The sequence below is a fragment of the Ostrinia nubilalis genome, chromosome 20 (genome assembly GCF_963855985.1).
Source record: "Ostrinia nubilalis chromosome 20, ilOstNubi1.1, whole genome shotgun sequence".
In the NCBI taxonomy this organism is placed as follows: Eukaryota; Metazoa; Arthropoda; class Insecta; order Lepidoptera; family Crambidae; genus Ostrinia; species Ostrinia nubilalis.
Window position 1 is genome coordinate 922,600 of NC_087107.1, and position 25,081 is coordinate 947,680.

At 37.6% G+C, this 25,081-nt stretch overlaps 1 protein-coding gene across 1 annotated transcript; it reads right to left on the bottom strand.

The window, feature by feature from the left end:
* Nucleotides 1-22,246: 22,246 nt before the first annotated feature.
* On the bottom strand, nt 22,247-24,111 carry LOC135081839 (uncharacterized). The gene is made up of 4 exons (XM_063976619.1): nt 23,413-24,111; nt 22,723-22,800; nt 22,502-22,649; nt 22,247-22,419 (listed from the first exon to the last, which is right to left on the bottom strand). The coding sequence occupies exons 1-4, from the start codon at nt 24,109-24,111 to the stop codon at nt 22,247-22,249; spliced, it is 1,098 nt and encodes a 365-aa protein (XP_063832689.1).
* Between the last annotated feature and the right edge of the window lie 970 nt (nt 24,112-25,081).

The window sequence follows — 25,081 nt, forward strand, 5'->3', positions numbered from 1 at the left end:
ACTCAGATACCTATTATATAGTCAGCGTCAAATAAATAGTTCGTGACCCCCAAAGTAGCCGAAAGTTCGCTTTGTTGCAATTGGAATTAGGTTGTGTTGCCACTTTTTTTGGCTACTATGGGTGTAACTATTTGATGCGGATTGTACCTACCTATTGCAAAATTTATTTGGCCCCCTTGTACTATAGCGTTAAGTATAATAAACTTAGGGTGAGTTGCACCACCTAACTTTGACCGTAACTAAAACGATAACCGGTGCTTTTTGTATGAAGTTTGACAGATTTTTGACGTTTGCCAAAGTTAAAGTAAGATGGTGCAACCCAGCTTTAGTGAACGCTTACATCTCATTCGAAAAAATTCCATCCATCAAATTGTCGCATATTTTTTTTATGATCATCAAAGCTACGACAAAAAATATGACAAAACGTCACAATGTAAAACCAATTAAAATCTCGAAATGGATCGGGACAGGTCAAAAGCGGATTCCTCTTTGTGCGGGTCACGCGTCGGCGCGTCATTGTGACGCGCGCATTAAAATTTAATAATTCTTCGCCAAATGAGCAGACGTTTGATGTAGGGTTTTAATTGTGCGGATTTTTGAGTTGTACCATTATTGCGTTAATAAGTCGCTTATCTTTGGTATTTACGAGAATATTTTTCTAAATATTTTAGAGTCGGCCGTAAAATAATTTATATTAGATCAGTCGTTCCTACGTTTTAAAGCTGTTTTCTTTACTATTTACTTAGAATTTGTTTATTGCATCCACCATATCCATGGTAACCTTAGCCAGTCTTCGACTTTATGACTAAAAATAGAGATTTCAAATTCCAAAAAAAATATTTAAATATAAATACAAGGTCACAAAATTTTGCAATTAACCTGCACGGGAACAACAGCGATCAATCAAAATAATGTATCGTTTCATATCGAATAGGTAATCAACTTGAGACAAACTAGGTACCTAGGTAATAAAATCTAAAAGCATAGTAGAACAAACATAATAAGACTTTATATTAAACCTTCCAAAAATAATACGGCCATGTCAATACAATCCCAAAAATATGAGATGTCACGAAATAAAAACTACGATAAAAGAATCCAAACAAAACGAAGCTAATATTTTGGCGGAGGGTCGAATTACATCAAAGCGGTACCCAATATGTTTAGGATTTCAATCCGGTGTCCAGCAAATTAAATTGCTTCCCTTATACAAGTTTAAAGGACTCCACATGTCCGATTTCTTTTGGGGTTCCGCAGTTTCTTGAAAGGGATTTGAAACCCGCAATATAAAAATAGGTAATTTTTTTATTTCCTTCGTAAAGGCGTCAAAAGTATCATGTCTTAGCTACTTATTCTAATGTTTTTTGCAAAATCATAATTTGAAAAGCTCCGCCACTGGCGTTCTTTTGATCGCGTCTTGCAATGAAATAACGAGATAACTCAGGTATTTAAATTATTTCCTGCATAAAATAAAATATACATTGTTGATGACGTAATTACCTGCTTGGAGCTTTTTTTACCCACTACGAGTATTAATTCAGTAGGTAGGTACAGTAGGTGCTACGTTTTTAAAAGTCTTTACTAGTTTGCTGAAGAGAACTCATCTAAAACACAAAATAATATGTTTCGATTCACTCATACTTCTTTTACAAATAAGGAATTTTTATTTGGAATCCGGATCACACTTGACCGGTTCTTTTTAGAATATCAAGTTGCAAGGGCTTATGTTTGTCTTATTATATTTATTTGCCCTCTAATAGATGAAACCCACACGCGGGAGGAATTTTAACTCGAATTTTGTACTTTTTTGGGCAATTTTAACGAGGTTTCGGTTACTGCCTTTGAGTGGTTTGTTGTGTTTGTTTTGAACGAACCCAGAAATTTTAAAATAATGTGTGGGTTATAAAGTTCAGACAAGGGTATGTGCTTTTGCTATTCTGAAGCTCAGATTGAATGTCGGTACATACATTTTCGTAATGACGATTAATCTACATGTAATGTGACATGCAATAAACGTTTTGAATTTGAATTACAAAACTTGAAGAAACTGAATTTCAGACCTTCAGGACCTAGGACCCTTCAGAAATTCAATAAAAACGATGGGAATCAAATCTACTGTTTTTCTTTTTAGGATAGGTACAAGAAACCAGATAACCAGATAAATTTCGATGCCTCTCTCGTCATACAGATATAAGTATTCCTCAGAAACATCTGCGAAATAGGTAAATTTTATCTGTGGCACTCAACAATAATGCTCATATAATATTTCTATTGTTACAAGTACTTTCTGAATTTCATTAATTAGTTCCACGTCTAATAGATATTCCCTCCTACAAATGTTTTCAAGTGTTGTATCTCAAATTCTCAATACAGAATTTAACACATCGCATGTAAATTCCCAAGAACAATAGCGAAGTTCCGTTCCAAGGCAATCCAATCCATTTGCAAATAGGACTCCAGATTGTTCACTTAATTGTCCTAATACCAGTGTGTAATTACTATCATTTGTTTATGCAAATGAGGAAATTGTACCTTAACCCGTTGTGATAAGGATGAAGGTATTCGTGCTGGCTGTGCAGGTATTTGTTTGGTAACGTTGGGCAAAATCCGGTATTGTTCATAGAGGGAGTGACAATGATTTTTGTGTCCTGTAGATTTTTTTTTCTTTATTAGGAAAACATACAGCTTATATTATGGTACAGGTAGAATAAAAATAATAAGTCTTACACAAGCCTATGTATGAGTTTTCACTGATAAATTTAAAATTGTAAAGACAGATTCATAATACTTAATTATCTAACTTAAACATTTAAAACCATGCGCAAATCTTATTTGTAAGGTGTATTAATACACATTTTATTTTATAGATATAAGGAATTGTGTTGAATTTGAATCATCGTACCTACTCTACTGTAAAATTAAATTGTTATTTTAAGTAGTAGCTGGAAGTAGTTTTCTGAACTGCAAGTTCATTTTCATAAAAATAATGTTTTGTACAAAATTCGCGTTCAAATTGTACTTCCACCTTCGATAGATAAGGATATCCACAGAAGTATAATAAGTCTAATAGTATAGTATAATAATATGGTCAGTGATGACTCCAAAATTATAGGGAAAGTGACTTATTAATATGTAATGTAACCAAAATGAGTAGTTTTTAAAACGTGGTCTTAATATCGTTGAAATTTAGTGTGATCCACACAAGCTTCGCCGGAGTGGTTAATGTTTGTAATAAAGAGCATAATTACTAATCACAGATTAATTTAAACCTAATCATCCCCTTTTTAACTTAATCATGGTCACCCCAAAGACAGTGTGATGTGATTGACTCGGTCGTGAAGTGAAGGGCTCAGAGTGGCGAGCGCTTTGTTACGACACAACAATGTGCGACACAACGCTGAGACGCCATTGTCGTGTCGTGAGTGTCACCTTAATGTCCTTATGTCACACGTTGATGATTGTTACAGAAATTATAATACATATTCTTAACGCGTCTGAGAATATATAGCAGTTATGTTTCTGTAAGTTCAAGACTAAGGGGACTAATCATATATCTCTTTACACCACAAAAACAAACTTACATGGCTTGCGTTTATGAGCGGATAGCTGTAAGTAGGTATCTCAAAACTTAATCAAGTAGTTTCGCAAAAATAACAAAATTTTATTTCATTATTATTATATTATACCAACGCCGTAACAAAAGTCATGCTGGAAACAAAAACTTTCATGAAACGCAATGAAAAGAAAACGAATAAGATAAGGACAATAAAGGCACTATAATGAAACTAACGCCCTCTTCTGGCGCTGCCGGAAACTGATATTACTAAGATAAGACGAGTCCGTTTCAATATATGAATTTCTTTTGATCTTAATAGTCTTTTTGGAGCAGGAAGCTTAGATTTTCCTGAAGAAAATGTGTTATTCTGTGAACTTAATATTGGATAGTAAGAATTCTCAGACGTTGAATACATATGTACTTACAGAATGTTAAATTGTAAAGTAAAAGCTACCTACAAAATATCATTAGAATTTATTTTCAATAAACTTTTAATGAAATAGGTAGGTAACTTAACTTATTGAAATAGCATTAGAATAATATAATTGAGGTTCAACATCAAACTTCTTATGATAATTTAAATAACAATGAACATTGAAGAACGTAATACCCAAGCCAATTAACATAATTGTGTAGGTAGGTACCTATAACATATTATGTATTATAATATTGGTACGTACACGTATTAGTGTGGCTAGGTGCGTTTTTCCATTCCAAATAATACCTTAAAACGTCTTCAATGACCCATGGCATAAAAGTTCAATCTTTGAACCCAATCCGCCTTCTTCTTCTTGTCGTGTCGACAACAAACCTATACAGTTACAGCCCAAAACTCCGCTATAGGAGTGGCGAATCCTCCTTTACACCTCTATCTCAAATCTTACCACAGCCAACTCACGTCATTCCACGTCATCAACTTACGTCATTACACGTCAACTCATTAGCTTCACGTCAGCGCGGGAGTAACGCTAATCCGGAGCACTCGTATAAACGCTTTATAACTGTAATGGAGAGCTTAGGGATGGGACAGGAGGGCTACCTACGGATATGGATACAAGTCGAAAATGTTCTTTGTAAAATATGAAAAGCATTTTTCATCTAAATAATACCTATAAATATGATAATAAATAAGGAGTAATTTTGACAAAAATCAAACATTCTATGAATATTAGCGTAACATACAGTCACAAATTTTGCGTTACAATCGTTGCGAGCAGCTCGTGCGAGTACTTTAGGTAAATTCAACATTACCTTACTACAAGAATGAATTTACCAATAAAATATTACTATTATTTTACTCTTACCCTGACTTGTAAAATAAATGTGACTCACTCACCCACATATACACTTTGTTCCAGGTTAAGTTATCAAAATCAAAAATCAAAATCAAAATTATCTTTATTTGTTTAGACCAGCGGTTCCCAAACTTATTTAGTCTACTGCCCACTTTGAGAATATATTATTTTTAGCGCCCCCCATTTTTGTAGTCAAGAGTCGAGCTTAGTCGGTGTCTAAGAGTCGTCCTAGTAGATGACGCCTCCCAAACCTCTACACAACGTCCCGATTTTTTTTCTGGGTCTCTTACCGCCCCCTTTTAAGCCTGCAGCGCCCACAAGGGGGCGTTATCACCCACTTTGGGAAAGACTGGTTTAGACTAATTAAATTAGTATTTACAAATCGTCAATTAATGCTCTAGACTCTAGGAGCCTATACATGTCTCATTCTTTTTTGCCCTACCAGCGCTTCGAGACAAACATTTGGCAAGTGCTGAGAAGAAGCGCCGCAACAAACTCAGTCACCACTATCTGGCGGTTAATATTATTTCGTATCAGTTTCGGATATATTATGTACTTCATGTTACATCACTAGTCCAACCACGCTAGGTTTATCGACAGCCGGTGCTAAAGAAGCGCTGTAACGTTTGATAAGGCCCGTTAAGATAAGGTGCGAACTGCGAATGTTTACGTCTAATTGGATAACTCGTTTTATTGCATACGTAATACGTATGCTATTTGTACAGCGCTTTTATGATTATGCAAACGTTATAAGATCCGAATTGTAACTCTTAACTGAATTAAGGCGAGACTTTAGAGAGGTTAAGAAAGCTAGAGAATAGTGTAATTTTAAAATAACTTATTTTTTAATCGTAAAAAAACTTAAGCAGTCTTATCATAGTATTTTTGTACTTCGTGAAAACTGTGACATCTTTAACTCAAAGTTTCTTGACATCCAAAGGCAACATAAGAACCAAATATTATAGAGTAGGTTTTAAGTTACTTAAAATAGGGGTAGTTCTCCTCTCTTCTTTGCCATGCCCTACAGGGCCCATAATGTTCTAATATTAGTTTATGATGGATGCAAAAATGATTGAACATTGAGTAATAAAGTGTCAAAACGTAACAGAAAGTCAGAGGTACTTTCGCCATTTAATCATTGAGTTCGTACTAAAACAAGTATGGGTTATTGCCTACAAACTCACGTATTGAAGTACTGAGGAGTCGAATTGATGACCTTCATAACGTTGAAGGTACGTTTAGTAGACAATGGTCAGCGCTTTCATAAATGGCTTGATGTTAGAAGCTGTAATGTTGATATTCAAATATAAAAGAGAGGTGTCTAGACTAATGGTTGAATTGGAAATATATGGAACCGTTCTAATGTAGCTGTACCCTGGAAATTATTGACATTGAAAAAGACAAAGCAAAGCTCAAATATTTCAGTCACTTTAGAGGATAATTATACATTTTGTATAACATAGAGAAAATATTTGCTAGAGAACTGTTAAATTAACAACTTATACCTGTTCTTCAAAGTTATACAGGGTGAAATTGAAATCGTTGGTCATTTTAAAAATAAGACTCTATTCATGATACGTAGTACATTCCCCAAACATGAGAAATATAAATGAACGGCGAAGACAGTTTTTTTCATCAGAAGTATTTTTTCTGTACTAAATTACGATTACGCTAATGATTTTATAATAACGTAAGCTCCGTGTAATTTTTAATTGCTTTTTTGATGTTAAAAATAAACTTTACGCTTTCAAAAAATAATTAATCCCACCCAATTACTCATAAAGCAGGAGTGGATGAAATGTTAATCACCCCCCCTCATTAAGGGAGAAGATTTAAACAGTCATTGCGAATGTGATGAGCTGTAAAGTCGAGTTGAAGGGTTGGTGTCTAGCGGTGCGTGGCGAGAGCGAAGATATTTTATTTAGTATTAGCGGCCGCCCGCGACTTCGTACGCGTGGATCCCGTTTTACCCCCTTTTCCCGAATTTTCTTTGCTATAAACCTCACGGAGCCCGAGACCTTTCCAACGAATGCAAAACCGTGGAAATCGGTTCGTGCGTTCTGGAGTTATAGCGTCAGGGAGGAAAACCCGACTTATTTTTATATAGTAGATAACAAACAATAAATTGTACAATTCAGATATGCAGTAAAGTTATACATCGACATTTAGTTATTGTACAACCCGCACCGCTATCCCATCTTACAAACATGCTTTGCCTCTTTGCACTAATTACTACTAGCTGATTTATGGAAATGAACAGATAGAAATATATTTTAATTTATTTTTAATACAAACGGTAACAAAATCGTCAAAGGCATTTTTTGTAATAAACGTCATCATCACTTCTTGCAATTACTTATTAGGTACTTGCTGTGATTGTACATGGGCATTATTTGCGTGTGTTTTGTACTTGACTTGACTTAAGGTCCTATGTTCCCTAGATGGGGCTGAGGGCGTCCACAACAGTCCTCAATCGTATTCGATCTTTTGTACTTGATATCATTTATTACTCAAAACTATACTCGTAGTAACCGGATTAATTGATTATTAAATGTTTCGCCTATTTTTGCTCACTCCTTGCAGCACTTTACTTATTTCACAACATGCCAAGTAAGTTGCTTTCAAATCTTTTCACAAATCCCAACTAACGTTTATTAAATTAACCCAAGGAATATTCATTACTTATAAAGTATCTAAAGCTAAAGAGTAAAGACCCCAGTGTAAGGCAAGCCTGCCAATGACGAGTTGTAAACCGCGAGTTAAAGTAACAGTGGAGTGCGTTTTATCTCGCGGTTAATGGTGATTGAGGAACACCACAAGTCATCGCAGCCGTCTTAAACCGCAGTTTGTTTTCGTTGTTAACTGATGATTATGTATGTGTTGTAAAGTTTTGTTTGTATGCCGTCTTTACATCAGCGTTTATGGCCGCACATCAAGATTTTGCACTGTGACATCTATCGTGTGGGGTTTTCATATAAAAAGTATTAGTAATTTACTCAGAATACAGATTACAAAGTAGGTGGATAATAAGCAATATTCAAGAGGGCGATTGTGGTCAAATATCAGCCTTGTTATGCATATAAAAATACTGACCCTCAAATAGGTAGGTTGAGACCGACATCGTTTTGTTTTGTCAACTCAAAACCATTTAAGTTGTAAAAAGCTTGGTTATATCCCTGGTATCTGACTAAGGCTGAGTTGCACCACCTTAATTTAACCGTAACAATAACAATAACCGGTGCTTTTTGTATAGAGTTTGAAAGATTTTCGACTATTGTCAAAGTTAAAGTAAGATGGTGCAACTCAGCCTTAATGAACCGCCGTACTTATACAGCTAGCATGTACTTAACATCATCATCATTTCAGCCATCAGGAAATCATAATTATGTTCTGTTTGAAACATATTCTCTAGAGGCAGTAGCATCCTATCAATCTACAAAAATACGACCTGCTTAACTTCTGAGGACACCTCTCATTCCAGCATTAAGGTTAACGACCTCTATTTTATTGAGGGTACTCACTCACGTAATTGGATTTCCATCTCCAACAGTTCCAGAATCGTACAAATCCAAGGTCTTTATGTCCACGGATTCCAATTAAGCAGATTGAGCGGGTTAACGACCTGTGTTAAACTTCTAATGTTCAGTTTATGTCTTATGTCGAAAGCCCATTTATTGCCTATGTGGTGGGAAGGTATACGATGGGGAGTGATAAGTTTACGATATGCCGGAATCTAAAAGGTATTGTCAATAAACATGGTCTAAATTCAGTTCATTGTGTGCAATTGAAGAATGTTTAGTAGTCAAACATCACCTGTTTTTGCACCTTTATATTATTACCGTAACCGCATCTGTGGTCTAGTGGTAAGACCACCTGCTTCAGATGCAGAGGTCCCGGGTTCGATTCCCAGTGGGGGCAGATTTTTCTGTTCGATTTGGTTGGTGGTAGGGCTTGTTCAAAGTCCGTCTGGCTAGCTACCACCATCTTACCTAAGTCTGTTGCCGGAACACAACAATGTTGTTAACATTTGTTACTTTCAACACTTTTAACTATTACCGATATCAACCGCCTCTATGGTCTAGTGGTAAGAACACCTGCTTCAGATGCAGAGGTCCCGGGATCGATTCCCAGTGGGGGCAGATTTTTCTTTTCGGTTTGGTAGGTGGTAGGGCTTGTTCAAAGTCCGCCCGGCTAGCTACCACCATCTTACCTAAGTCTGTCGCCATAACAACAATGTTAACATTGTTGTGTTCCGGCAGTTACAGGTAATATAGCCAGTCCCTCCGTGGTTGAGGATTCTGAGTGAAGCTCGCTTCCACCTTCGGCCTGATCATCACTTACCATCAGGTGAGATACAGGCCAAGAGCTTCCTCGTTGTGGATAAAAAAAATACCAATTTTCCATTTACTTATTCATTAGAGGTAAGATAGCCAGTCCCTCCGTGGTTGAGGATTCCGAGTGAAGCTCGCTTCCACCTTCGGCCTGATCATCACTTACCATCAGATACAGGCTAAGAGCTTCCTCGTTGTGGATAAAAAAAAATCAATTTTCCTTTTACTTTTATATCATTATAGGTCTCTTAACAACTTGTAGCAAGTAAAGATGGAACTGTGGGTAATAACTTCTTCATCTATCATGATGCACATTGTCTTTAAAAAACGAATAGGTCCTAGGTCACGGTAATAATATCATACAGTATTATAACTTCATATAAACCGACGAAACGCGAGCTTTCCTTCGAATTTCAAATCTCGGGACGCGGTCGAAATCCAAAAGTTAGGGTTAGGGGTGTCGCGAATGTGCCGAACGGACGTCGATGGCCTAGCTAGTGTTGAAAATGACTAAGGTGATTGAATTTGACTACCGTCATTTACGGTCAAATTTGTCAAAAACAAGTTATTAACAGTCAAAAATGGTCATTTTCAGTCAGATTGATTTGAAAAAAAAATTATTTTGTATTAAACCAGCTTTTGCCCACGACTTCATCCGCCTGAAATTAAAGTAACAGGTCATTAAGTACTCATTATGATTAGTAGATTCAAAATTATTTTAGTATATTTTTTAAAATTAAATCTACTAACACAAAACAACACGCATTTTTATCCTATTCCATTCACAAAGTATTTTGTTTGTCTAAATAAAAAAAAAAATTACAATCACAAAACTAGATAGAAATTCTAAGTAGACAGCAGATGTAATTAGAATGGGTACTGTAGGTGGGCAGCCCTATCGCATGTTGTCATACCGTGACGTACCGCGGGGCTGTTGACATTTATTTCAAAAATATGGCCGAGTTGGAATACTGTATAGATAGTATTACCGTGCCTAGGTACATGTTAATAGGTTAACAATCCAGGTAGGTACAAGTTAACAATAAGGTTTCATTAAGTTCGCCTAATGTTAATATTTTGGCATTGAAGTATAAATAAATAAATAAAATGAGAATCAAAAAATTGGCTAAATTTTTACCTTATTGAATTAAGTTAAGACATTTAACTCTGAGACACATTGAAGAATTAAGTGGTGATAGATCTGCTAATTGCATACGAAATACTTGTATTTCATACCTGTGATATAACAAATAAATAAATCTAATTCTAATACAATAATCCTTATTGTGAGACTCTTAGAACTATTAAAACTTCTTCAAAAGATTTAACCCTTCCTATGTAAGATCAGTGTTATTAAAACAGATAAATCTTCAGCGCGGACGCAGGCCATCCGTCATGCTGACAGCTCACGATACGTGCGCGTTCTTGTAGCGTGTGGTAGAGAGAAATAAATACTATTTTAGGTGTTGAAAAATCTTGAACTTTGTGTGGTTTATGGGATTGTAATGGAGTTATTTTTGTTTTATGTAAGGATTACTTATTGTCAGACTTGGGTGATATACTGATGTGGCTTAATACATTTGAAACATCCAATATTAGGTTATGGTAGTGTGCGTGAAACCTTACAATAAAGACGGTGTTATCGCTAGCAAGCTAAATGTCTTCCATAAAATGCGGAGAGATAACAGTTTTTTGAGATAAAATGAGGAGTTCAGAGTTAAATCTAAAAAAATCGTTTTTGATTTTACTATATTTTCGTTGTCTTACGTTTAATTAGTTTTCGTTGTCTTTTAACATCAAATAATTTCAAGAATTAAATGTTATAAATAGTGTAAAATACCTAGTATTAACAAAAAGAAGTTTTTTTCCAAATTACGCATCCATTCCCGAAAATGTCGTGCACCCAACACATTCCAATAAAAATATCATCGCGTGTGTGTGTTCGTGCCCAAACACTTTTTACCAGCCCACAATTTGCCCGCGCTTATGCTTTGATGCGCTTGTTATTATCGGACCCTAGGGCTGTTCAGATTCGTGGACAATATGGTTTATAAAATTGAATGCCTTAGTGTGGACATTTTATACGAAATACTAGCGGCCGCCCGCGACGTCGTACGCGTGGATCCCGTTTTACCCCCTTAGGTATTGAATTTGGCAAAATCCCGTCTTAGTGAGGGTCTTAGTAAAGGGAACCCCCATGCAAAAGAGACTCCTAGCACTTCTAGTCAGTCAGTCAATCAGTGACCTTTCACTTTTATAGATATAAAGATAAAAAATTCGCCTATTTATTTTTTCAAAACACGATAGGTACTAAATTGTTGTCTGATTACGTGAAAAATTGAAAAACAAAAAAACGATATCAGTAAATAGGTACCTACTCGTAAACATTATTTATTTTATTATTAGCAACAACAAAAAAAAAACTATACCTGTCACAATACATGTGCCAGTGTTGGCAAAAAGTTAATCTGATTAATGATTAAAAATTAATGATTAAAATCATAATCAAATTTTTTTGATTATGATTAATTAATCATTAATCAAAAATTTTGATTAAGATTAATTAATCATAATCATTAATCGTTAATTTGATTATTTGATTAACTATCTACTATTTTCATAAGAAAAGGGTTGGGGGTGTATGAAAAGGTACCCGCGACTTATAAAATGTCTAGAGTTGTACTGTCGTTTTCCCAAAAAACTGCGTCAATTTTCACTACTCAAAACACTTATCGCACTAGTTTTGTTTCTCACAATTCCTTCTATTCTTCCGGTATCCTCCAGCAAAATTGGGTCAGGAAAGAAGTTAAGCGGGCTGGCTGACAATAGGGGAGAAGTCCCCCCCCCCCCAAGGTAGGGGCAAGCGTGGGCAATTCAATAGAAGGGTGCGGTTGCTAAGCTAGGAGGTTTTGCGTGTTGGGGAGGTGCAGGAGAGTTCGTACCAGAAGTTCGGGGGGAGGGCCACGCGTGGGCAATTCAATAGAAGGGTGGGGTTGCTAAACTAGGAGGTTTTGCGTGTTGGGGAGGTGCAGGAGACTTCGTACCAGAAGTTTCAGGGGGAGGGGCAAGCGTGGGCAATTCAATAAAAGGGTGGGGTTGCTAAACTAGGAGGTTTTGCATGTTGGGGAGGTGCAGGAGACTTCGTACCAGAAGTTTCAGGGGAAGGCCACGCGTGGGCAATTCAATAGAAGGGTGGGGTTGTTAAACTAGGAGGTTTTGCGTGTTGGGGAGGTGCAGGAGACTTCGTACCAGAAGTTTCGGGGGAGGGCCACGCGTGGGCAATTCAATAGAAGGGTGGGGTTGTTAAACTAGGAGGTTTTGCGTGTTGGGGAGGTGCAGGAGACTTCGTACCAGAAGTTTCGGGGGAGGGCCACGCGTGGGCAATTCAATAGAAGGGTGGGGTTGTTAAACTAGGAGGTTTTACGTGTTGGGGAGGTGCAGGAGGCTTCGTACCAGAAGTTTCGGGGGAGGGCCACGCGTGGGCAATTCAATAGAAGGGTGGGGTTGCTAAACTAGGAGGTTTTGCGTGTTGGGGAGGTGCAGGAGACTTCGTACCAGAAGTTTCAGGGGAGGCTAGGGGTGGGAGGCAGGTGGTGGGAGTGTGGGGTTGCAAGTAAGTGCTGGAACGGTAGGGGAAGAGGACTGATATCCTCCTACGGGAGGTCGGAAGACTGCACCGGAAGTTTCAGCGAGGGAGGGGGGCGGGGGGCAGTCTAGGTTACCTTATATTTATCTATGTATGACCTGTTATAGAATTGTAGCCTAAAACCAAACATCTAATATTAGAATTCAATGTTTTAACATTGTTTTCGATAGAACATTTAAGAAGTTAATCAAGTTAATCAAATTAATGATTATTGATTAATGATTAACAAATTAATCATGATTATGATTACTTTTTTAATCATGATTATTTTAATCAGGATTAATTTAATCATGATTAAAATTAATCAAATTAATTAATTGATTAAAAAATTAATTGATTAGTGCCAACACTGAATGTGCTACGAGTATTATTATTTTACTGTAGCTACAGACGTTGCTACGACTTATCGCTGCGTCTACGGATGCAGATTCAATTCACTTGCTACACCGTAGCAATACCAATTACGAGTAGTGCCATAGCACAGCATCCTCGTAGATAATTCGTAGCGTGACTACGATATTGATTTTAGCAGAGTTATATTCATGGGACATGCCAACATGATTAATTAATAATAATAACTCTATTATTAATAATGTTGGCATGTCCCATGAATATTAGCTTTAGTAAGTAGTTATTTAAGTGACATTTACCATTCCTTCCGGGTTAATTTCGGTGGTCTTTAACACTTTCCTGGACATTGAACTGCTATAGCAGGCAAAAACTTCTATTGTGTCTGGATCTGGGTTAAAGTCTAAGGCAATCTGAATACCTCTGAGCCTAAAAACATAAAAAAATATATTTCAAGTCACAAAAAAGCACCAGCTGAACACATGTCTTGCAGCTATAATAAATGCAATTTGGCAACAAAATAAATAGATTATTTTAAGTAGGTAAGTACATATTTCTGAAAGAAAGCATCAGATAAATTCACGTAAGGTATAGTCTCATAATATGAACAAGATCCGAGTACATTTCGTCCTCACCGCCGGATTTCTTTGTCCATTCCCGCGCCATATTATTGGGGGCAAATTGAATTGTTATTCGGCGATTGTCTAACGGCCAGTACGCACGAGTGGCATTGCTTTTTTATGGACATTGTTATACTTCTGTGGTTATTTGGTTATGTCAATATACCTTCGAAGTTACGTAAGCTGTGAAGTTAAAAAAATGCATGTAACGCATCAAAATTGTTTTAGAAGTTTCTTACACCTTAATTACTTAAAGCGTTTATAGGTATAAATCATAATATTAATGGGCAATATATGCAAAAAAGCGATGACCTTGTGTCAGATTGAAATTCACACAGAAGAAGCTGTGGGCTGAGGCTAGAATTTGCTATATCTTTATCACATTTGTGACATGTGAAAAATTTCGGCCACGTGCATGTGAATTTGGTTTGTATAGATTGTTTATTGAAAAGAGGCTGACAATGGTGACTGAGTTTCTTCCGCCAATTCTTCTCATCACCAGCTCATATGTTGTCCCGAAGTGGTGGTAGGGCAAGCTATATTTGGGACGTGTATAAGTGCCCTAGAAAGGGCGTATGTACTGAATAAACCATTTGAATTTGAATCGTTTTGTGCATAGGATTCTATTTATCTGTAGCTTAGGATATTCTAATGTTGTTAACCAAAGTTAAAACACGTTTTAACCACCCAAAGCTGCATAAACAAATCTCTCTATCGCCGCTGTAAAGCTCCTTTACGACGACTATAACACGTATCACCTGGCGTTGCTCGCGTTTAGTGCCGGCTTAATGTTATGCACGATATAACCGATTTATGATTGCAAATGGCGGGTAGTAGCCTGATTTGATGTGCGCTGTCGACCTTAAAGTGCGATGATAGTAATTACCGTAACTCGGTTCATTATGCGAAATTATCTATATCTAAATATATACAGGGTGTTAGGTAAATGGGTATATGAGCCGACACTAGCCAATGTTAACATGGACATTTAATGGTATGGTGAAGTTAGAAATTTGATATCATTTTAATTTTTTTAAATTTTCATACAAGATAAATTTTATAAAATCCGATTTGTATGAAAAATAAAATAATTAAAATGAAGATATCAATTTTCATTTACCTAACACCCTGTATAACTCAAAGGTGACTGACTGACTGACATAGTGATCTATTAACGTACGAGTCGCGGGCGGCCGCTAGTAGTTGTCTAAGAGTTGAGAAAATGCTGTATTATGTCAACTTTGTTTCCACAAATTACTTATAGATCGAGTTAAAGCGACAAAATTCCATTTGTGTTGGTATCGGACGAGTCGAATCGGGAACCGAGGAACGCTTATGTATTGAAAAGTTTTAAAAATAAGCTGTCTAATGCTCTTACATTGGTCCGCAGAATGCAAGTATACCTATAGTACCAACTTATGTCAGGGTAAAGGAAATTACCTAAAGAATACACCATGTGCACACTTCGCAAACTGACAATAATAAGTTTCAAAGATTCCATTTGTGTCTTATAAGACGATATTCCGCCACAAGTATCACAATACAAACTTTTAATGTCCCCCATCAACGCCATTTCGCCCCAAAGATCATGTAAACACCGACACAAGTCATCTCAGTCAATTATCACCCCCGATCATTTCTTAAACTGTCATCGCTCAGTGTCAATGTGTGCGCGCGGCGGAGCGTCGCTAATGATGCTTCTTACAGCTAATGATTGTCATACATAGGCCCATTAGAGATTGAGAGTGTTATAAGTACTTACCTAATCTTAAATCTCTGAAATCGGCGAAAATAGACGAAGTTTGATTTCACATGTAGGGTCGAATTAAAAAAGAGATAGACTGTATCTCACTTAGTATCAGGTATAACTGCTGTCAAATTCCTGCTAGTAATCATTAGGCAACATTTGTTGATAATCTGTTAATGACTAGTGTGAAACAAGTTTACCATAAACACAGGTTTCTGAAACTTGGCCGTCCACACTTGCTCTCCACTCATAGCGGGGAGCACGGCAACATGTATCATAAACAATGTTTCATCACCTGTGTTTATGGACTGTTTATAAACTGTTTACAGAGATGATGAAACATTATGAAACTTTGTTTATGAACAGTTTTATAAACAGTGTTTATCAACAAATGTTGCCTAAGGCTTAAAGATACTACACATAAATAAGGATGAATAATGATTCATATTATCACACTAACATCTTCCGTCGGGATTTTAAGTTGTAGCCGTAATAGAGAGGTGAGAGGTGTTTAAATCAGGTATGCCAACCACCATAACCATATTTAATTTATCTGAAATTGTTAACATCCATACTTTTGTTTACATTTCCAATCCTATCGTCTTTCCAGCACAATAAATTCATTCCAAAAACGTCAGTCCATTCAGACTGAAAACTTTAGCGCTCTACTCAAACTGTGTACTTTAATCAAAGTTGTTCCAAGCATTAATCAGGAACACGTCTGTCGATTTGTTCCATAAATTATTCGGAACAAAACGCTCTGTGCCGATCTCAAATGGGACTAATCACTTAATGCACGGCGCTGGAGTTTCTTGCGCTCAAATATTGAGCAGTTGCAGGAGTTGGATATTGAAATTAAAGTACTATATGTTTAAGAAAAGAAGGTAATTTTTATTCTAAGAGTTTTAATTTCAAATACAGTAGCATGAAATTTAGAATCTGGAACTGAAACTTCAGCTATGAAATGTGATTCACTGCCCGCTGATGTCTTTCCGGAGCATTATAATCCGGACGTCGTCAAGGCGATATAGTGAATAGGCACTCACAGGGCAGTTAATATGTACTATCCTAGATTGCATCTCACTTAACACCAGGTGTGATTGCAGTCAAATCTGCTTTGGACTTAACAAAAAAAAAACTTTATAGATCGTTCGTTCGTTCGTTTCAGCCAAATGTCGTCCACTGCTGGACAAAGGCCTCCCCCAAGGATTTCCACAACTACCGGTCCTGCGCCGCCTGCATCCAGGCACCTCCCGCCTTCACCAGGCCTTCACCAGATCGTCGGTCCATTCTTCATCTTTATAGAGCGTTTTATCAAAATTCAACAAAATTAACCCACCCATTTAAGTGAAAGTATACAGTTTCTGCCCACGCTACGTCTTCCAGCCCGTGGTCGCCACTCGAGAACTTTTCTGCCCCAACGGCCATCGTCTCTACGAGCTATGTGCCCCGCCCACTGCCACTTGGTTTTAGCAATTCTGCGAGCTATGTCGGTCACTTTGGTTCTCCTGCGGATCTCCTCATTTCTGATTCGATCACGCAGGGAAACTCCAAGCATGGCCCGCTCCATCGCCCTCCTACTAGGTGGACCGACGATCTCGTAAAGGTCGCGGGAAGAGCCTGGATGCGGGCAGCGCAGGACCGTGCATTGTGGAAAACCTTGGAGGAGGCCTTTGTCCAGCAGTGGACGTCATTTGGCTGAAACGATGAACGAACGAACGATGATACAGTTTCATTGGGACAAAAATGTCACCTTACTCGCATAAGTAATTTGAGAGAACAGTGGTAGGGGTTTCTAATATAAAATTCGTCCAATAAAATCTCAATAGGGTTCGGTCCTCAAATGCATGGCGTTTGACTCGAAGGACCGGTGGAGACGGGCCAATACTCCTGAAAGCCATAGCACTCTCGACAAAGAGGTTCGGTGGATGCTATTTACATTCTACTCTGTTATGTTTGTGATTCAAAAATGTATTGGCAATGTGTGCTTATGGAATTGATATGTTTCAATATACAAAGGAAAGGAATTGAGGTATTGTTAAATATTTTGTTTTCATGGTTTGTCTCAACAATAAGACGTACGATGTCTTGAAAATCATGATATAAGTTTTTACAATCGCAAAAACATTTTGAAAACATTTTCAAATAGGTATTGAGTACCTAATCAAAGGAGTACAAATTAAATTAAAGTAAATACTGTTGGTTTTAGAACGGCTTATGGTATTTTAGGTTTTAACTATCTTAATCGGGTCACTTGAGATACCTTTTATGATGAATGCTATCAATTACGTAGGTAGTAAAAAAAAATATCCCCTTAGACCCAGTAGAGTCATCTATCCAACAAACACATTGATCATATTGTATCTATAAAAGTTTCGTAGTACATAGAGAGTTCATAGCTTGTCTATTTTTAACTTTTGAAAACTTAATTCAAATCTACCTGCCATACTCTCCATCCAAAACTTCAATAAAGAAGGAGCAAATAATGTCCATTTTGGAATTGAAATATTCATAACTTGCACTATGGAGTTCCAGAGTTGTAAAACTCCATCCATTTATGTGCCCCATAAACTGCGGACTGGCGAGTTATCACTTGTTTACGGGATAGGATAGTTAAAGTATTATTTTGAAATTTGCATATCGGACGTAAAATGGGATAGGTTGTAATTTAAGTGGTGGAAGTGGAAAAGATTTTAAAATATCATCCCTATTCCGACTTAATACTATAAATGCGAAAGTAATACTTTCTGTCTGTAACGTTTTCATGCTTATACCATTGAACAGATTTTGATGTTTGGTAAAGATATAGTTTGAGTCCTGAGAAAGGAAATAGGAATATCCCGGTTTGTGAAACAGGGAGGCGCGCGATAAAGTTTTTCTGTGACAGACGAAATTTCACGCGGGTGAAGCCGTGGTTAAAAGCTAGTGAGTCTCGTTTATTTTCTCCAAACAGGCTTTTAATAAGCGCTTTGACATGCCCCAGTGTTACTTTAACTATACGGCTGCTTCGGGACAATAAATAAGTCAGTAAATTGAGCCAGTACTGAGAAGAAGCAGCATCGTGCGTCTCGTCTCTCTAAATGTACTTAGAGTTGCTTAAATTTCCATTTTGTGTAACTCTTTTGTGCAATCCCAACCTTGACAACTGTAGATTTTAAAAGTAAAGATAAGATTTACTTACAAAAAATACAATAAAATATTAATTTTCATAAGTAGATATGATGAAGATGCCGTCCTTTATTGATGTAGCTAAACCCACAATACTTGTATACTTGCGTCCTTCTAAAACCCAACCATCTATTTTCAAACCACAAACACAAATCCAAGGCAAACGGCACAATAAAAAGTACCACTGTTAACAAGCTGTCAGCCTTTGATGTCGTGTGACGGATCCACTGAACATCGGATTAACGATAACCTCCATCTTTGTGATCCACTTCAATGGTTTGCGGTTATATTTCCAACTAGCTTTCCGCCCGTGGCTTCGCCCGCGTGGAATTTTGTCTGTCACAGAAAAACAATATCGCGCGCGTATTTGCTAACCGTTTAGACCTACCCTGGACTACGACAAACATTTTAAAACTAAAATCAGCTCAATCGGCCCAGCCGTTCTCGAGTTTTAATCAGACTAACGAACATCAATTCATTTTTATTTATATAGATAGATAGATAAGCTGTTGGTTTCTATAAATAAATAAATACATACTCGTAGATAGACAGACAGACGGACGGACAGACAGACAGAAATATTGAACCTAAAACCACTGAAACATCCTCAAAAAATTATTTCTTAGGAACATCTAAAGCCAAACTTATTTAGTAAGTTAACTGAAGTTTAAGTCGTTGAAGTTGAACGATCGAATTATGATTAATCTATATATATAAAAGAAAGTCGTGTTAGTTACTCCACTTATAACTCAAGAACGGCTGAACCGATTTAGCTGAAAATTGTCAGGGAGGTAGTTTAGAGCCAGGAGAAGGACATAGGACACTTTTTATCCCGTTCGAAATAAAAAAAAAAAGTCATTGCCATTAAGGCGGAACAAAGTTCGCCGGGTCAGCTAGTTATAAATATAAATATCTTTCGACAATTTCACACAGCGCTATCTAGCCCCAAAGTAAGCAATTAATATGCTTGTGTTATGGGTTGTATTGTTTAACGGATATACTACATATATACTTTTTAAATACATACATATCTATACAGGGTGTTAGGTAAATGGGTATATGAGCCGACACTAGCCCATGTTAACATGGTCATATAAATGGTATGGTGAAGTCAGAAAATTGATATCTACATTTTAATTATTTTAATTTTCATACAAATCGGATAATATAAAATTTATTTTGTATGAAAATAAAAAAAATTATAATGATGATATCAAATTTCTGACTTCACCATACCATTTATATGCCCATGTTAAAATGGGCTAGTGCCGGCTCATATACCCATTTACCTAACACCCTGTATATATAAAAGAAAGTCGTGTTAGTTACTCCACTTATAACTCAAGAACGGCTGAACCGATTTAGCTGAAAATTGTCAGGGAGGTAGTTTAGAGCCAGGAGAAGGACATAGGACACTTTGTATCCCGTTCGAAATAAAAAAAAAAGTCATTGCCATTAAGGCGGAACAAAGTTCGCCGGGTCAGCTAGTTATAAATATAAATATCTTTCGACAATTTCACACAGCGCTATCTAGCCCCAAAGTAAGCAATTAATATGCTTGTGTTATGGGTTGTATTGTTTAACGGATATACTACATATATACTTTTTAAATACATACATATTATACATAGTAACACCCAGACCCGTCACAGAAATTAAAATTCATCATTTCAATTTCTGCCCGGCCGGGAATCGAACCCGGGACCTCTCGGCATAGTAGTCCGTTTTAGAACCACTACACCAAACGGCCGACGTAGTTAATCATTATGTAGTTAATCTCTCAATTAATATTATAAAGAAAACTGCAAAGGCGTTGGATGCAGGCTGCTACCAATCGGTCAACATGCAAATAATTGGGAAAGGCCAATGTTCAGCAGTGGACGTCCTATGGCTGAAATGATGATGATGGATCTTTGAATTATTTTAAAATTATTAAAGAAAATTCCTTGAGCACAATTAAAACTCATAAAGTCATTTTTCAAGTTTAAAAAGCGCTATTACAAGTTCCAAATATAGCTTGCCCTACCACCACTTCGGGGCAACATCTGGTGCTGGTTACAACAATTAAGTAGATAGACATTTTCTCCTTTTAGGCCAGTAGAATTAAACACAAAAATTGATTAAATCGGAAATAATTCCTACAAAAGATTTTTTTGCTTTAATGGCTTCATTGGTTGCCCATTAAGACTCTCCTAAGTTTTCGACTTCGACGGAGTTGTGCTTAAGTGGTGGGGGCCCCCGAAAGCGGCGTTTTTTCGGTTTTCCGGTTATACCGCGTAAAGGACTTACCCTATCGAAAAGTGGTCTTCATGACGGTTAAAGGGCACTTAATCCTGCATTGAATAAGACCAAATTCATATGTTTTGGACAAACCGTTCTCGCGCTAAAGTTCGGCAAAGTAGAAAATATACGTATAATTAATGACCCTCTCCACGTCCAATGGCTTGTTACCCACATGCTTCCAAGCCTTGTAAAGGGTCGCTTTAACCAGTGTAACCCTAACAAGGCTCACAAGTTTGATTCGCTTATCCTTGTTCGTCCCAGCCATTCCTTAACTGCGGTTGCTGCACCTCTTCCTGACACTCTCCTGAACGACTCTGTGTTACCTAATGTGGCTGCCTCTCTTCCTTGTACCCTCCTGTACGATTGCATTGCTTAGCTATATGCCTGGTCCAAGGTTCGACGCCACAAAATCAACTTTGTACGCGTGAAAATAGTTTAAATACTATTTTCCGTGCTTGCAACATTTTTCTTTACTGCTTCGCCTCTATTAGTAGTAGAGTGATTGTAAATATCCTATAGCCTTCCTCAATGTATGAGCTATTCAACACAAAAATAATGATTTCAATCAAACTAGTAATTCTTAAGATTAGTGCGTTCAAACAAACAAACAAAAAACTCTTCAGCGTTTTAATATGAACTTATTGTTGTTGATTTTTGGCGTCGAACCTTATACCAGGCATACGGCTAGGCAACGTAGTCATGCAGGAGGATACAAGGAAGAGGGGCAGCCACAGTAGGTAACACAGAGTCGTTCAGGTGAGTGCCAGGAAGAGGTGCAGCAACCGCAGTTAAGGAACGGCTGGGACGAACAAGGATAGGCGCATCAAGCTCGTAAGCCTTGATAGGGTTACACTGGTTGAGGTGGCCCTTTTCAAGACTTGGAAGCCTGTGGGTAACAAACCATTGGACGTGGAGAGGGTCATTAATTATACGTATATTTTCTACTTTGCCGAACTTTAGCGCGAGAACGGTTTGTCCAAAACATATGAATTTGGTCTTATTCAATGCAGGATTAAGTGCCCTTCAACCGTCATGAAGACCACTTTTTGATAGGGTAAGTCCTTTACGCGGTATAACCGGAAAACCGAAAAAATGCCTCTTTCGGGGGCCCCCACCACTTAAGCACAACTCCGTCGAAGTCGAAAACTTAGGAGAGTCTTAATGGGCAACCAATGAAGCCATTAAAACAATAAAATCTTTTGTAGGAATTATTTCCGATTTAAAAGCTAATTCTACTGGACTATTTTGCTACTTAGTCAAAAACTTTAGTAAAATTAACTATAACAATAACGTAAGTGGTGCAAATGTTCATGAGTTGTAAAGGCAGGCTCAAGTCCATGGGTATGATGCGCCATATTTTGTAGCGAAAAGTTCTTATACTGGTGTACTGAAGGAATATCTGGATGTCTCTTCTGATTTCGAGATCTGGAAAATACAAAAAATATTATTGAGTTACGGAATTTTCTGTCGAAAATTTCTCCTTCAATCCATAAATTTAAGTACCTACCTTCTTCATGCACAAGTTGGTGCATCAAGAACAGTCTGATCTTCTCAACCTCAGACTGGTACATCTCAACGACGATGCAGGGAGTGAATATGAATATTGACGTCTGGAATATTTGGAACACCATGATCCCGAGAGACTCGGTTGGTATCTGGAATTGAGAAAAATACTACAATTCAATTTCATTGTGTGTTTTCTTATTGCATAAAGTAAAACACACTTACACTATCGTCAACTACCAACAAGATGCGGTATATGTTGATGATATTCTTTGGTACACTGCAGATCACACCCATGAACAGCTACAACAAAAAAGATGCTATTAACAATACTGGTTGCTAACAACCTAACCTAAAATACAGTTACCTACCTATCATTTATAATCTTGTTCGATCGAATTGATTTTAATGATTGATGTTTTGAGAAATGATTAAAGGCTTTCACAGACCAAACACGGGTCAGAAGCAGTGCGGGTCAGTTGCAGCGCGGCTGAGGCACACTGAAAGCAGCGCAGTTTCAAAGCAGTTGCAACGCGGGCGGTTGTCAAGAATTTAAATATTCGAAAACCGCTTTCACCGCGCTGCTACCGTCCTGCGTCCGGTGTGTCATGCTAATATGGCCGCCAAAGTAATACAATAGCGCGGGCCTGTGTTCGCGCCGCTTCTGACCCGCACCCGCGCCGCCTCGTTTGTAGTTCGGCAGTTGGCAGTGCAGCGCGGTTGGAGCGCGGGCCCGCGTCCAAATTTGGTGTGACACACTTCAAAGAGTTTCTTATATTACAACTTGCGCGAGCCCGCATTCAAACTGCACTGCTACTGCCCTGCGTTTGGTCTGTGGAGGCCTTTAGACTCTTACAAAGCCACGTGCACAGCTTTTAAAATAATAATGAAGATCACATTAGTAACATAACTTACCGATGCGTTCAGTTCAGGCGAAATCAAATCCAGCAGATCTGCAATTCGTTGGTACAGATACAAGGCAAACCTCATCTTATTTTCCTTCAACATCTTGTTATCTTTCACGTACAAATAATAGTTCTCCTCAGGGGACTCTCGTATCCTCATCCTCAACAATTTGAGCCGGTACCAGATCTCCTCAAATATACAAAACCTCCAGATCCGATTAATATCTAAAGCTACCATCGAGAACTCATATACACCAAACATAATCGCCGAAGTATAGCAAGAGTGTAATAAACAGTACCCAGTGACGAAAGCAAATCGAATGCAGAACATCGTGATTATTAAACCGTAAATTTTCGTCCGAGTTTTGTAGTAGTGGCGATTGTTAATACGCAAAAACGTGTCAATCTCGACGAGCTTGCGAAAGTAAACCGGCATACGGCTTTTGTAGAACAACATTATCATGACGTATACGACGTATTCCAACAAAGGCCAAATAAAGGATATCTCTTGAGCTGGACAGCAAGTCATGTTGGCGTAACTGATGATGACGATGAGGAAAACTGAGTACACTCGGATGACGAATTTGGTGAAGGCGTTTCTGTTAAAACCGAGATTGTAACCGCAGATCAACATTAAGGTTAGTATCGGTTTATACAGCTGGTACAGGTATCGTTGTGAGTTCATATTGCCGATCGGTTGGGGTGTCATTTTGAGGCTTTCAATAATTAAATTAAAATGCCGAATGGTAAAGGGTTGTGAATTCGTCAATTAATTTGGAAACCGATTCCGTACAAAGTTGCGAACGCAACTGACGTGTTGCGGTCGTTTTGTCGATAGCAATCCGTGTGACTAACAAAGCTCGGGGGACGCTATTCTCGGTAAGGACATCATATTCGATCCATTTAGAGCGAATAAAAAAGGTTCCATGATTTTTTGCGATTATGAATTGACTCTACCATCTCTCGTACAGGGTAAAAAAACGTAAGATACTTTAATGTTAGTTACACTATTTAATTCATACTATTTTGTAAAGATACGCCAGACAAAGCTCTATCTCTACGAAAAATGGAAAAACTCATAAAAAACTCATAAAACTCATTTATTTCTGTAAGTAGGCTTTAAAAAAGCACTTTTACACGTCCCAGTATTAACCCTACTACTGCTTCAGGACAATAAATGGCCCAGTGCTGAGAAGAAGCAGCGCAAGAAACTAAAAGACAGGTATGTTTAAAAGTGATCTTAGAAATGTGCGTTAACCTACTAATAATATTTTATTAAAAGCTCTATAGCTTAGACATCAGATTTCATTGATGATTATTTTGTTTTAGCGGTACAGTAGCTATTCAAAGAATGACTTTCAGCATCAAACTCGCCCACCTTAACGCGAGTATCCCCCACCATTCAAAGGTTATTGTATGTCTCGTTAAAGCGTCCAGTGGGCCCACAAAGCCGCCATTTATTATTACTGGAGCGACAAAAGCCGCGCGGCGACACTATGCCTTTGATGTCAGACGTTGGTCAGCGTCAACGGTATCGGGGAAATCGACAGGTTTACAAATATTTGTGAAAAGATTGTTTTGGTAATAAAATTTACGAGTATAAATGGTTTTTATGAATAACTAGCGGCCGCCCGCGACTTCGTACGCGTGGATGCCGTTTTATCCCCTTAGGGGTGGAG

What these genes read in the sequence shown, in the direction of transcription:
- LOC135081839 (XM_063976619.1), bottom strand. Translation starts at nt 24,111, where the DNA reads ATGACACCCCAACCGATCGGCAATATGAACTCACAACGATACCTGTAC. An exon ending in CGCCTGAACTGAACGCATCG is followed by an intron (nt 22,801 to 23,412) that starts GTAAGTTATGTT and finishes TTTTTGTTGTAG; the next exon opens with CTGTTCATGGGTGTGATCTG. An exon ending in TGTTGGTAGTTGACGATAGT is followed by an intron (nt 22,650 to 22,722) that starts GTAAGTGTGTTT and finishes TCTCAATTCCAG; the next exon opens with ATACCAACCGAGTCTCTCGG.